General features: G+C 39.4%; 1 protein-coding gene across 4 annotated transcripts in view; it reads left to right on the forward strand.

The window, feature by feature from the left end:
- Positions 1-12847, forward strand: part of sh3pxd2b (SH3 and PX domains 2B) — a 33807-nt gene that overhangs the window by 12562 nt on the left and 8398 nt on the right. For 2 of the 4 annotated variants that reach the window (XM_080866243.1, XM_080866245.1), the window contains exons 4-7: positions 4299-4375; positions 8167-8258; positions 10977-11002; positions 11372-11407. In XM_080866243.1, the coding sequence (XP_080722369.1) occupies positions 4299-4375; positions 8167-8258; positions 10977-11002; positions 11372-11407 (231 nt within the window). The remainder of the gene's footprint in view (positions 1-4298; positions 4376-8166; positions 8259-10976; positions 11003-11371; positions 11408-12847) is intronic. The other 2 variants (XM_080866244.1, XM_080866246.1) reach the window with 1 other exon arrangement.

Below are 12847 nucleotides of genomic sequence, written 5' to 3' on the forward strand. Positions count from 1 at the left end.
AAGGTCTGATTGGACTCATGGACATTTGCATGGGACGTCCTCTAGGAATGCTGCTGTGGAGCTGTTTGCATGCTATATGAAGGTTTTTATCCTGAGTGGCTGAATACATGGAGATTCAAATGAAGGCCCATTACTAGCATCAGATCGGACCTCTGTCTGAGAGGGATCCCAAGCAAACAGTCTTCTGAACTGCACAGTATTCATTGACAGCCAAGGGGAAATAAACCCTAAAACATTCACTTACAAAGCAAAAGTCTGGAAAAAAGACGGGGGCCAATCTCACAAGGTACGGAAGTGGTTTTCCCTTTCTGGTTTGGTTTGTTCAAGGCCCCAAGTTGTTTTTACTCCTTGGTATCTCTGCATCAGCAAAGTGGTTTGTCAGTAAGAGTACACACTGTAGAACTTGTGCTTTCTTCTCTTTGACAAGCATTGACAGCATTTTTACTCTGAGGTCAGATTTTGGCCTTTGGAAGGAATATGTTAGAAGTCCAATAAATACATAACTTTATGTATTTTTCATTTACGAAGTCAACTCTTTATCTTTAGATAGATGGTGCCATCTTGGTTTTGTAGATTGATTAATAAATGACATAAAGATAAAATGATACATTTGATGTGTTAATCCCACCATTCAGAGTCAGGTTGAAAAATAGTGAAAATAGTGAAAACCTGTGGAGGAATGTGCACCTGTGTAGTAATTACAACATAGGCGCAAATCAGTATTTCTTCTTATACTCCGTACACGCCTAGACGTTGTGTTATTTAAAACCTTAGTGGCCAAGTCATTTTGTACAAGCCCGATTTAATTACAAAACAAAAATAAGTCACAGAAATATCCTCAGTTTTCTTAGCAACTAAAGTGATATAAGCCATGTCCAAGCAAAGTCCAGAAAATTTCCATGTAGTATGAAAACACGTGGATTTAGAACATTTTCTTTCACGCCGTTGGTGTGCATAGGTAGAGAATAGTATTTATTTTTTAAAAATTAAAAATATATGCCTTTTTGCTGCTTACTTAATTTATTTTTTCCTCAAGACTGACCCTATTTTTACTAAGTCCCGACTGAATACCGGTATATGCACGTGTCAAGTAAAATCCGAATACAGTCTCGAGTACACAGTTTTGTCACAAGATCCCAAGTCCTTTTGTGTTTTGTGAAAGTATAAGCAGCTCAAAATCTCCCCAAAAAGGCTAATTGGGTTGGTGAATGTAGTCATTAAGATGTGAGGGATTCTGAGGACAGCTTTCTTTGGGTGAGGTAACAATAACCTCTCTATGTATGGCCATCTTAGCCTGCCTTTTTTCTCCATCTAGTTTGCTCAGTTTTCCCAGGAAACAAAAGCTGTTTGATACTTTTGGTCACTACTGACTCTGAGATTTGCCAAAATGTCCACCGTGCCTCAGCCATGGCTCCAGGGTAGCAGCATTCCACCCTGCCCAAATAAGCCCTTTTCATCGGCTGCATCCATGAGCTGCCGTGCATACAAAGTAGGCAGTGTTGAGTCAGTGCTTCTCTCCTGACCCCAGAGAGCTTTGGAAAACCTTCAAGAACACTTTCTTCTTGAGGAGTGATGAGGGGAGGAGAAGAAGAAAGAGACAGAAATAGAGAAGGAGAAGTGTGTCTGAGGGTTGACTTTCAAATCTCTTTAGTTTTTCAGTGCTGTCCCGACAGCGTCCCCTCGACTGCTCTGGCAAGAGCTTGCCAATGCCATAGAGATTCGGAATGTCTTCTCTAATTCTTCTTCTAGTTAATCTCACTTGTAACAGTCTCCCTTATGTAGTATGATCTTGTTGTCCTTTGCAGTGTGGTAAAATATTAAAGTCTACTGTTAATCAGACCACGCTCGTTGACACTAGATTTCATGTCTTTATTTATTGTTGCAATGCATTTATCTGCAGTATGGGAAACAGTAGTAGCATAATAGTTAACAGCCTTGGTAAACAAACATTATGGATGCATTGCTTATTGTACACATTTTTAAACTCTGCCCAAACACTGAACCTGTGGGATTCACCGAGAGAGATGAACACACCATTTTTAATGTAGACTAAAACTTACAACTGACCGTTGGCATTACAGCAAAAAAATTGCCAAAGTTACTATGCTGTGGCTATCTATTAATTATGTACAGCTTCCATACTGTCCTCATGGGCATGAATGTCGTGACAAATTTAGGATTTTTAATGAATTCTCTGAACTGTTCTTTCTTCAGAGTGGAATGATTTTACAACAAAAATTGGGTGGACAAGCTTGTGTTTATTTTGGACTTTCTCTAATCCACACAGGGTCAGAAAGAAACGTATATGCTCAAATATATACATACATTCACTTAAATCTTTTTAAAAAGTGGTACTATTCTACAATGTCTTTTAACTTGACTAGACCAACTAATTGTTAGTGATCTTGACTGACTATAGCTTGTAGCTTGTCTATGCCAACATAAAAAGGATTTGTTTGGCAGCACTCATTGGATTGACCAATGCTCACTACAATGGGGAAAGTCCAAGGAACTCTGTGAAGATCTAAGAAGAAATTGGAAAGTTCTAAACAACTGCGGATTCCAAGATCATCAGTCAAATCATTCAAACAATTATACATAAATACAAGGTATTTGGATATACAGTATTACCACTTTGCCAGGGTTGGGAAGGAGACCCAGGCTGTCTCTGATGAGAGGAAATTGGTTGGGATGTTTCAGAACAACTGAGGAACCACCAAGACTCAAGCCTGTTATGAACAAGAAACTGTTGGACAACCAATTTTCAATGAAATTCAAATTCACTGACAGAGGCGAGGCTGCCGGACACTGGCGCCACCGGGCCCTCTGACCACCACCAGTAGGCAACAGGTGAAGTGTCTTGCCCAAGGACACATCTGGTAATCATACCAAATCACAACAACAGTCGCCTAAAGACGCTTTAAATTGTAAGGTAAAGTTAAAGTAAAGAGCCTACAATCATACAGAGAAAACCCCAACAATCAGACGAACCCCCCTTTACTTATTATTCCCTGATGGTTAAATTAATATCCACACAAATCAATTTTCCTTTTAACTGACATCATCCGCAGGTTGTTTTTTTTGTTTTTTTTTATATTATAGTAAGCTTCACTGTCTTACTTTTGAGCTTCCTTTTATTGTGTTATTTATACAATATCCTGGGGGGGTTTCCCATTTGTTTTGTCTACCACCTGAGTCAGCTTGTAGGTTGTAGTGAGAGCAGGGATAGTTTGGTAGGGTGTGGAGGTTGTTTCTTTGAACGTTGGGTGTTGGTAGTTTTCTGTAAAATGTGCAAGATCTACTTTTTGTTTGGTGTGAAGTCACCACAAATATCTACTCCAGTCAGCAGTATACACTTGTACAACCTTTTATACTTCTGTCTCACCTTGGCCCTTCCTTTCATTATTACTTCTTTTCTTGAATGCTTCAGATTCACAGAACAAAGAGAAAAGTATTAGCATAAACAGTTTTAAGCTGCGTGGGTTAAAGAAGCAGCCACTTTTTTTTGTAACAATAGAGCTTTTATATATGGATGGATGGATGATGTGTCAGCAAGTCTGTTTCAAAAGCAAACACCAGGACTCCTTGATGGCGGTAATATTGTAATCTGTCACCTGCATTTAGGATCTCATTACATACACAACCTTTTGCCCTGCTATACTGTATTTTTTAATTAATATGTCTCAGTGTGTCTATTGTCAAATGAGAACGAAGAAAATATTCACTCTTAAGTTTTTCACATGCCTTTGAATAGAAAAGAGGGCTATTTGTAGCCCTTTCTTGTTATTGTTATGGTGAACTAGCTTGCCCGTGCCTGTGGTAATGCGTGCCTAGCGATAAGAATAAGGGAGCAGTGTTTAAACTGTCAAACGGGCACTCTTTGCCTGTCCTAAATCATTTATTAACTTGGAAAGGCCAGCTATTCACTCACCTCCTTAGCCTCCTCATTGTGCTGTCACTGTTATTGATGATGCGACTGTGTTGTGTCTGCATGCTAATTCACTAACTACATTTTGGGAAAAGCCACGGTTTTCACTGTCCTTCAGTCTACCTGCAAGTTTTTCTTTTAAGTCACTACTTAAAGAAATCAATCAAGGTTTTGTTTGGGTGGGGTTTTTTTTTGTTTTTGTTTGTTTCGTTTTTCAATATAGCTTTTGTGTATTTTATATGAACACTTGCTGTGGAAAAGATTAGAATTATTATTTTTTTCTAAGGTATATGCACATGTTAACTTGACGTATGTAAAGGTAGGTTGCAGTATTTAAGTTCCTAAATCTGATTTTCCTTGTTTGTTCCAGGAAAGATTCTGTTTAGGAGGAGCCACATCAGGGATGTGGCAATGAAAAGGCTAAGACCTATTAATGAATACTGCAGGGTGAGTATTCGTTATGCAATTCTCTACTTATGCTAAGCATCAACATATATACGTTATAAAATGCATTTGTCAAGAGAAAAGAAACCACAATCTGTGTACATTACATCACAGCTAGCTGGGTTCCCCCCCCCCCCTGTTTTTTTTTTTTCCATCACATTCAGGCCCATTTTTAGTCGTCCAAACACATGCTTATATTAAGTAAAGTCAAGCTTGTAGTCAAACTACAGCATTTGCATAACAGAAAGATTTATACGTTCACTTTGTTGCAGCTTTATGAATAATGCTGCTGCCCTTGCGATCTAAATTGGCACTGTGCGGTGTGTGGCATGCTAAACATCCCGGAGCAAGTCTTTGTGACCGCAGGCATCCACTCTGCCGATGTGTTCTAAAAGGTCCCCAGGTGCTCTGTTGTAGACTCTGACCTTCCTGCAAAAAGAAACACGCCAAAGGAGAATTTTTCTCAAGGGATAGATGTGTATAAGGGGGGAAAAAGTTTCTATGTAGCTAAATGAGAAGAGAATGTTGTTACACCACACAAAATGTAGGCCTTATGACCCCCTAGAGCAAGACAATTGATGAATGTTGCCAGGGTGCAAGCATGCTGTAATGTATGTATGTATGTATGTGTGTGTGTGTGTGTGTGTGTGTGTGTGTGTGTGTGTGTGTGTGGTGTCTGTTTTGTCATTTTGAAATACCGCAGCTCATTCCATAAGTGAAAAAAAGGATGATGCAAAACTTGTGCCTTGTCCAACCCATTACATTGCTTTTTACCAGAGAGATTATTATTCACTTAACCTCAAGAAAAGGAAAATCATGCAACTCTACATTCTCAAGCTCCACTGCAGATGAGGTTAAACCGTATAACTGCCAACAGCTAGCAAGTAATTGTTTCATTTCAACAGGAACGCAACCACCACAGCCTATATAAAATAATCATGATTGATGCTCATCTTTTTAGCCTCTGAAGTAAAGTCGAATAGCAGTTTAAAGATTTTCATCTTTCTCAGTGAGGTGCTTTTTTATGGATACATATCTACAAGGCAGATATCTTCTGGAGTTGTGGTGGTTGCCACAGGCAAAGCATTTTCCCGTTGCTGAGCTAGCTCCAGTCAGCATATCCACACAACCACGGGCTATGTTTTTGTTAAATTTTACAGGCGTGACTTGGGGCTTTAAAACATGCACAAACATTTCCTTATGTCTCTCTCTACGAAGGAAACTTTGCTTCTGACTTAGCCTGTACTCGCGCTTTTACGATTTTCAGCTGCCTTATATTTTAATTGCTTTACTTCTCTTACTCCATCAAGACCCTTGTGAAACCATTACGGAAAAAAAATTGCTTCCTAAGGTGGAACTGACTGGTCACTTCTTCACCAGTAAAAACGGCAATTCTTCAGGCCTGAGAGTAAAGCTTTTATGTATGATGAACAATGCAGAGGACTGTGTCATCAGGGGTTAAAGGAATGTGCAGCTGGTAGGCAACATCTTTAACCACTTATGTGAACAATAAAGGTAGGGGAGGAAAGGGTAGAGTTGCTGGTTCATGTCTGAGGGTGTGGGTGTTTTATGGGAACGGCTGAGACAATTTCAGTGGAATTGCCACAGTCAAATTTGAAGTTGTGCAAATGTATGAAAAGCCATAAAATATACCTGCTTAGCATTATTGGTTTAAGGATGCCTGCCTTTAAAATGTTTCAGTGCATATAAGCTTTGCTAAAGTTATGTTTAAAGACAGAAGGGAAGCAGAGTGAGACTTAATGTGGTCCAGGAGTGACTGTGGCTCAGGAGGTAGAGAAGGGCATCTACTAACTGGAAGGTTGATGGTCCAATCCCCAGCTGCTCCAGTCTGCATGCCCAAAGGGTCCTTGGGTAATTGCTCTTGATGCGTTCATCAGAGTGTGAATGTTAGCAACACTGACTTGCAGTGAAAAGCACTAAATAAGAGTCAGTCCCTTTACCATATTGCTTTTAAATTCAAGCAATATGGTATCTGTGTCCAACACATTTGTTAGTGATTTAAAACATCCATCAGTCCTTTGGCAGTATCATACATGTCAGAGCTAAGCACTGCCAGCGAAGAAGTTATTGCAGTAGCGGTAAAAACAAGTCAAAACTTTACTGGAGGATCAAAAATGGCATTTCATCCACCCCCACATGTAGTCAGATTGACAAGGTACAACTTTGTTGTTCTTACAGAAGAGCTGAGTCATCTCTTCTGTTGTACAGCTGAGGCTTTGTACTGACTCATTTCAAATTTCCCTGGTTATGAAACCTTGTTTTTCATATTGGGAAGCAAAGTTGGATGAAAGGTTGGATTAAAAAAATAGAAAAAAAGAGATCACTGGGAAGGTCAAATAGCTGATAAAAAACAATCACATAAAACGTCTCTTTAGAGATTTATTTAGACCTCGCTTATACTGTGGAACAGTACAAAAATCACTTATGCAGATAACATGAGCATCAAGATTTTTTTTTAACATATGGCTAAGATGCCCTTTATTCTAATTAAACATTCACTATATGTATGTACATGTGAGAGCATACTATACACTGACCCACACTGCCACAGTGTATTGTACCTTCTGAGAGGTTGGTCTTGCATTTCCATTATATATTTTTCCTTGGAGAATACACACAAACACGCACAGACAGACACACACACGCGTGCAATTACGTTAATGCTGCCTTCTATAAAGAACACCCATAAAGTCCATTTGCCGTAATGTACCCTGAGCCTCCCTCTTGTCTCCTCCCTGGGGAGAATTGTAATGAGCGGTCAAGCCACATGCTCACACGTGGATGGAAATAAATCTAAGGATTGCATCCTCTGCAGCAGGCAGAGATTTTGCACTCTGACCTCAGTTACGGCTCAACATCCTGGGCTGCATGACTAAACGTTGCGTGGGTCCTCTGAAAGTCTTAACAACACAAGATTTTTTTTGAAGCCTAATAGTTTCGAAGCCTAATATTTACCATGAATCAGCAAACAGGAATGAGGACACAAATCTCATCTTTTCTTTAACACAAACATATGACAAGGAAAACATAGTGCATGGGACAAGGACACTCTGGTTACGTCTTTGGCTTCCATTCCACATCCGTCAGTCCTGACGTTACATCAGCATGTGTCAGAGAGTCCAGGAGCTAGGCTGTGCTTCCTGGAAGGACAAAGCTGAAACACTTAGGAGTATTAAAATTAGAGGTAGAGACCAGAAGAGGAATCTTGATGGGTAGCACTGAGCTGATCTTGCCAGCAAATGGAGGAGTTGCATATTTTCTTCATAGCTAAGAGGGATAGTCTCCACAAGGTCATTGATGGGAGTTGTTTTTTTTCTTCTGGTTTGCCACATCAAGCTGGTGAGGTGATTATTCGTTCTCCTGCTCCCCCTTTAGAGGGTTGATTGAGAGCAAGTGGAAAACAGCCAGATAAAAAAATTAATAGCTGCGCATGAGTAATGACTAATAAAGAAAACTGAATGTGGATGTTTGTCTTTTATCTGTTGTCAGGACTCATCTCTCTGCTGCCGGTGATCCTAAAAAGAGGAATAAAGATTTTACCAAAAAATAAAGAATGGAAGATTGTGATTTTTGGGATTTTTTTAATACAGCTTTTGTTCTTTCTATTGGAAACCAAGCGTTGCAGGGTAAAATAAGTATGAGAACAGACATAAAAACTTGAGGCCAGGTCAAATGAACACCGTTTTTATCCTCTGGTTGACCTCCCTGTGCACTGAAGTGATTATGCGTGTCAGTTTGTGTGTTTAAGTTTCCTGAAATCTTTGTGCACGCAGGCCCTCATTCAGCTGCCAGTCTACATCTCCCAGTGCGAGGAGGTCAGAGTGTTTTTTGAGACCAGACCTGAAGACCTCAACCCACCCAAGGAGTGAGAAGCACACATGTACCCAAACACACCCTCACATATCTCCTTAACTATTAAAAACCCTTCCTCTTGTATACAATGGTAAATCATTGTTCCACTGGCTCATGGTATGCCATGTCCTGCGAGATCTGCTGGTAATGAACATTCATTATACTCTCTAATGAATATGATTTCATACTCCCGCTCAGCCTTCTGTTGGGGTTTTCTAGCAGAAACACACTTAATAGGTCCTGTTTTTAAAGCTGAGCTTGCATTTTTGCTGGAGCGGAGTGCGGACACCAGCCTCTACACAGCTGAGTCCACATAGTTTCTTGATAATCTCACTCTCAACACATTAGCGCAATATCCAGCACTAAAAGTAACGCAACTGTGTCGTTATTAAGCTTACATTTAGGGCTGTAGGGGTTATGGATGGCTGCCTTCAGCCAAACCGTAGACCCTAGAGATGTTTTATTTAATTAATAAATTTTGCTAACAGCTGCAGAAAGGCAGCGTAGTCATGTCCTCTCCGTCGAAACATCTTGACGTGTGTTGTCAGCTGTTAGGAAATCCACTAGATAAGGCCTGTGACTATATTTATGTATAAACCTATCACATCCTGATGTTTTATAAATGCCATAATGCCATTCAGGAGTGGCATGCACTGAGTGAGCAGCTGGGGGTTCACGCCCAAGGACAATTAACAGGACAAGAAGCTGTTATGAAGATTGAATGTGAAATGAGCTCCTGCAACAGCCTGCCATGTTGTCATATATAATGCGGACAGATTTAATCTTCCTTTGAAGTCTGCTGTGTGCTGCCGTCAAGTACTTTACTGGGGCCAGGCTTTAGGAAGACTGCTTGATTATATTTACTTCACTCTTTTGACAAGATGAGCCACTTTCAGTATAAAATGTGATGAACGTTAGCTAAATAACTGGAATTTAAAACAGCCCTAACTTGTGTGTACGTACTCTTACTTTAAATAGTGAATTCAAGTAAATTTGTGGGGGGAAAAGATCTCTCCCAAAACTGGAATTATCACAAGGATTTGGGTGTTATTTTCCACATGCAGCCCCTCTGTATGAAGAGTTTGCATTTGTGTTCTCTGATATTGGAAAACTTTTCACTCTATTGGTGGTATCAGGATAGCAGATCATGGCAACTGTAAGCTGATACCAAACAAAAAGTGTGTCTAAAAGTTTCCGAAGCCTGTCGGTGGAATATGAATCTATATTTATAAGTTATGACACCCAGTCCGCACTCTTGTTTGTTCTCACACATCTCCACATCTTTTTTTCCCCCTTTCTTACCTCGGGGAAGGTTGCCAAGGACCCATACTTCCCTACTCCTCATACAAAGCCCCAAGCATGTATCAGTAGAGACGGGGGAGAGAGAGGGAGATGTGATTCCTTGAGGCAGATGAATATAGGAAGGACCTTGGTTTGTCTTTATTGAAATTGGATTACTGCTTTCTGCTAGTGCAGCCTGTTGCTTGGCTGACTGACAACAAGGCTGCTGTACAGCAACTGTAGGAGAAGATTTATCATGGCCTATAAATCTACTGCAACGAGTAAGACATGTTATACTTTCTTCTTAAGAGCAGCAGAGAGGAGAGGAAAGGAGAGGACAGGAGAACTCAATTGTAAAGAGGAAGTAGATGGTCAGTGAGTAAAAAGGAAGAAAGAAGTACAGAAGAGGAAGTGTTGCAAGAAGAAGGCAAGGAAAAGGAAAGAAAATGCAAGGAAGATCGTTATAGAAAAAAAGGACGTCATATAACCTAATCCAGAGAGAAGATTAGGCACAGGGAGGGATAGAGCGATTTTCTGTGAGCAGTTGTTTACTGTAAAGTTTAGTTTGAGGTTTCAAAACTTCTTCACTTTTATTCTCTGTATGAAAACAAAGTATACACATGCAGTGCACGCGCAGATTCATGTGTTGTAGTCCATTTAGTCGGTCGCCCTGAGTATTTCTTATTATAATACCCTAATTGGCAAGCTTGGGGGTAAACATTCACAGAGATGAGGTCTCTGCAATTAACAGTTCTATCAATCCAATAATCCTTTATGTGGCTGAGAGCATTGATGTTGATGCAGAGAAATGGACACAGAGTGGCTGCCAAGGAAAACAATCAAGGGAGATAAAGCAGTAGGTTGAGCAGACGTGGAAGATGTGAGATGGAAAAAAGGAAGGCACTGGTAGGCTATAAAGTAAGGGTGCGACGTTTAGATAACGAGGGACAAACAGAGCAAATGCTGAGCATTAGCCACCAGTGACTTTTTGAGGCATCTGGCCATTGAATCAGTTCCTGACTCTTGCTGTGGAGTGATGGTCTATTTATCTGGATAATGTCTAAACCAGACACAGCAGATGCTGTATTGAATTTAACATCAGCCCGGATTTTCGGGATCAGCTATCTCAAAGCTTTTTATTCACATTAGCCTGCGTTGCAGACATGGATCTGTTTTCTCCTGCGTGACAGTTTGTAGATCTGATGGGTAAAGAGCCTTTCTTTTTCTCTTGTATTTAATTCCTCCAGCAGTACACGTGTTAAATGATAGTGAGATTAAGTAGAAATGAATAATTGGGGATGCTGTTCTATTGCTGTTGATGTTTGTTTTTAAGTTATTTAAGTGGGACCTTCATGAGTTTGTGAATTATGTTAAATATTATTAGTATGCTGGTTCCATTCCATTTTGGTATGTATGGTGTGGTCATGTAATGTTTTCTTTTCTTTAACAGGGAACCCATTGGGAAGAAGAAATCAGGTGAGATAGCTTTGATTGTGTATTTGAAATGAAAGGTAGGTTAGTTAATCATGAGAATCTTGGCTTTTCTCTGATAAACTATGTATTGAAAGGAATAAAAGCAAGTCTTCAGTAATTACCTCTGTGTCATATGATAGGACGTTATCTCCATCTAGTGGTCACAGGTTGAACAAACCAAAACAATGACTTTATTAGAAGACATTCCTTCTATACTGATGTTACAGTACTGTTGAACCAAGAAACAAACATTGTCCTTCTCTGTTCCTCTTTATATATACTCTGTATCCCCTCAGTTCATCTTTTATTCTTAATTTTGCATCCATGTTATCTTTTTCAGTTTTCTTCTCCATTCATTTTCCTTTCCCTCAGGGTTTGTGGAGAGAGCAACTACTTTCCTAAAGCGAGGTAGTAAACACACTGTCATGCTTGGTCGTGCTGTGTGTGTAACCCCAGTGGGTCGTTAGTGGCCCGTCCCCCCTCTCCTTCCCTGGCCTGGGCAGGTGGGATGTGGCTCTGTTGAGGCTTGGGGCTTGCATTGGTTCTGTTAATGATAAATTGTTGGTGATTGACTTTTGGAACTGGTGTGGGTCATATCTCAGCTCTATTTATATATGTTGTGTTGGTACAGGGTAGTAAAGTTATGCTCTACTATGAATGCATGACCCTGTATAGTAAGCTTGGTTATGCTAACAGCAATACATTGAATCAGGGAGTTAGAAATAGAAAAATTATATTTTAATCACTAGATTTAAAGATGCATTGAAATGTAAAGGATCGAAGAAGTTGATATTATAAAGGAATCCTTTAAAATTTATACCAGTATGTTTCAGGATGCCATTGTCATTAATTAAGAAATTACAATTAATAAATTTGTCATTTACATTTTTAAATATGGCTCTGTTTCAAATATATCAAATATTATGTTTAAGGTGAGCTAATTACGCTAACCGACTTAAATTGGTTTAGCTAGTGGCGCCATAGTGTAGTGATTTACAAATTTGCCAGAGATCTTTGGTTTGATCCTGGGAGGAAAAAAAAAAGGTTTGAGGTTTTGTTTGGAAAGGCATCTGGAGTAAAAAATGTGGAACTCAAACACACAATGACTAAGGGAATAGTTGAAAATAGCTTGTGTTAAAAATGACTAGTGTTCCTCCAGTTCTGCTTTAGAGAAATTTGCATTACTAATATTCAAATCTTTAACTAGCATAATGGAGAAATTGCAGATTAAGCAGTACTAAATTTGGCTTTAATCAGATTATTTTCTTAGCTAGCTGCTGCTCACTGAAGGAGGCTAATGTTAACGTATTTTTAAGCTGCCCGATCAAGAAAATCTATTTTGTAATTACTGTACATACTTAATGTTATTATTATTTTGTTATTTTAAATCTGAACTTTTTGTGTGCCATAAACGCATTACTTTAGAATGTGTTTGATAGCACCTTCAGTGATTAGCATGCTGCAATTTATGCTAATGTCCCTTCATCGTGCATTTTATCAGTCAGCCAAGTTTTAGTGTGTGCATTTTTACACAACAAACGTCAATAGAAAAAGCAGAGTTGTTAGAGTTTTTATTTATACATTTTTTTAACAGTGATTATATTGTGAGCCCTCATTTGTTACTTTATTTTTTTAGTGATGTAGCGCTAACATTGGTGGTGGGTCTTAATGATGCTGGTTTGTTTCTATAGACATGTCACAGTCATGGTGAGAAATAAATTAACCATCTACGCTTTTCAATCCATCCCCTTCACTCCCATTCTCCAAATCTTCCTTTATTTCTCTCTCAGCTCGTTGTTTCCCCTCACGCTCCTTTCCAATCACGTACACTGCCTCCTCCGTCTGGAC

Source organism: Rhamphochromis sp. 'chilingali' (genome assembly GCF_963969265.1).
Source record: "Rhamphochromis sp. 'chilingali' genome assembly, chromosome: 19".
Classification (NCBI taxonomy): domain Eukaryota; kingdom Metazoa; phylum Chordata; class Actinopteri; order Cichliformes; family Cichlidae; genus Rhamphochromis; species Rhamphochromis sp. 'chilingali'.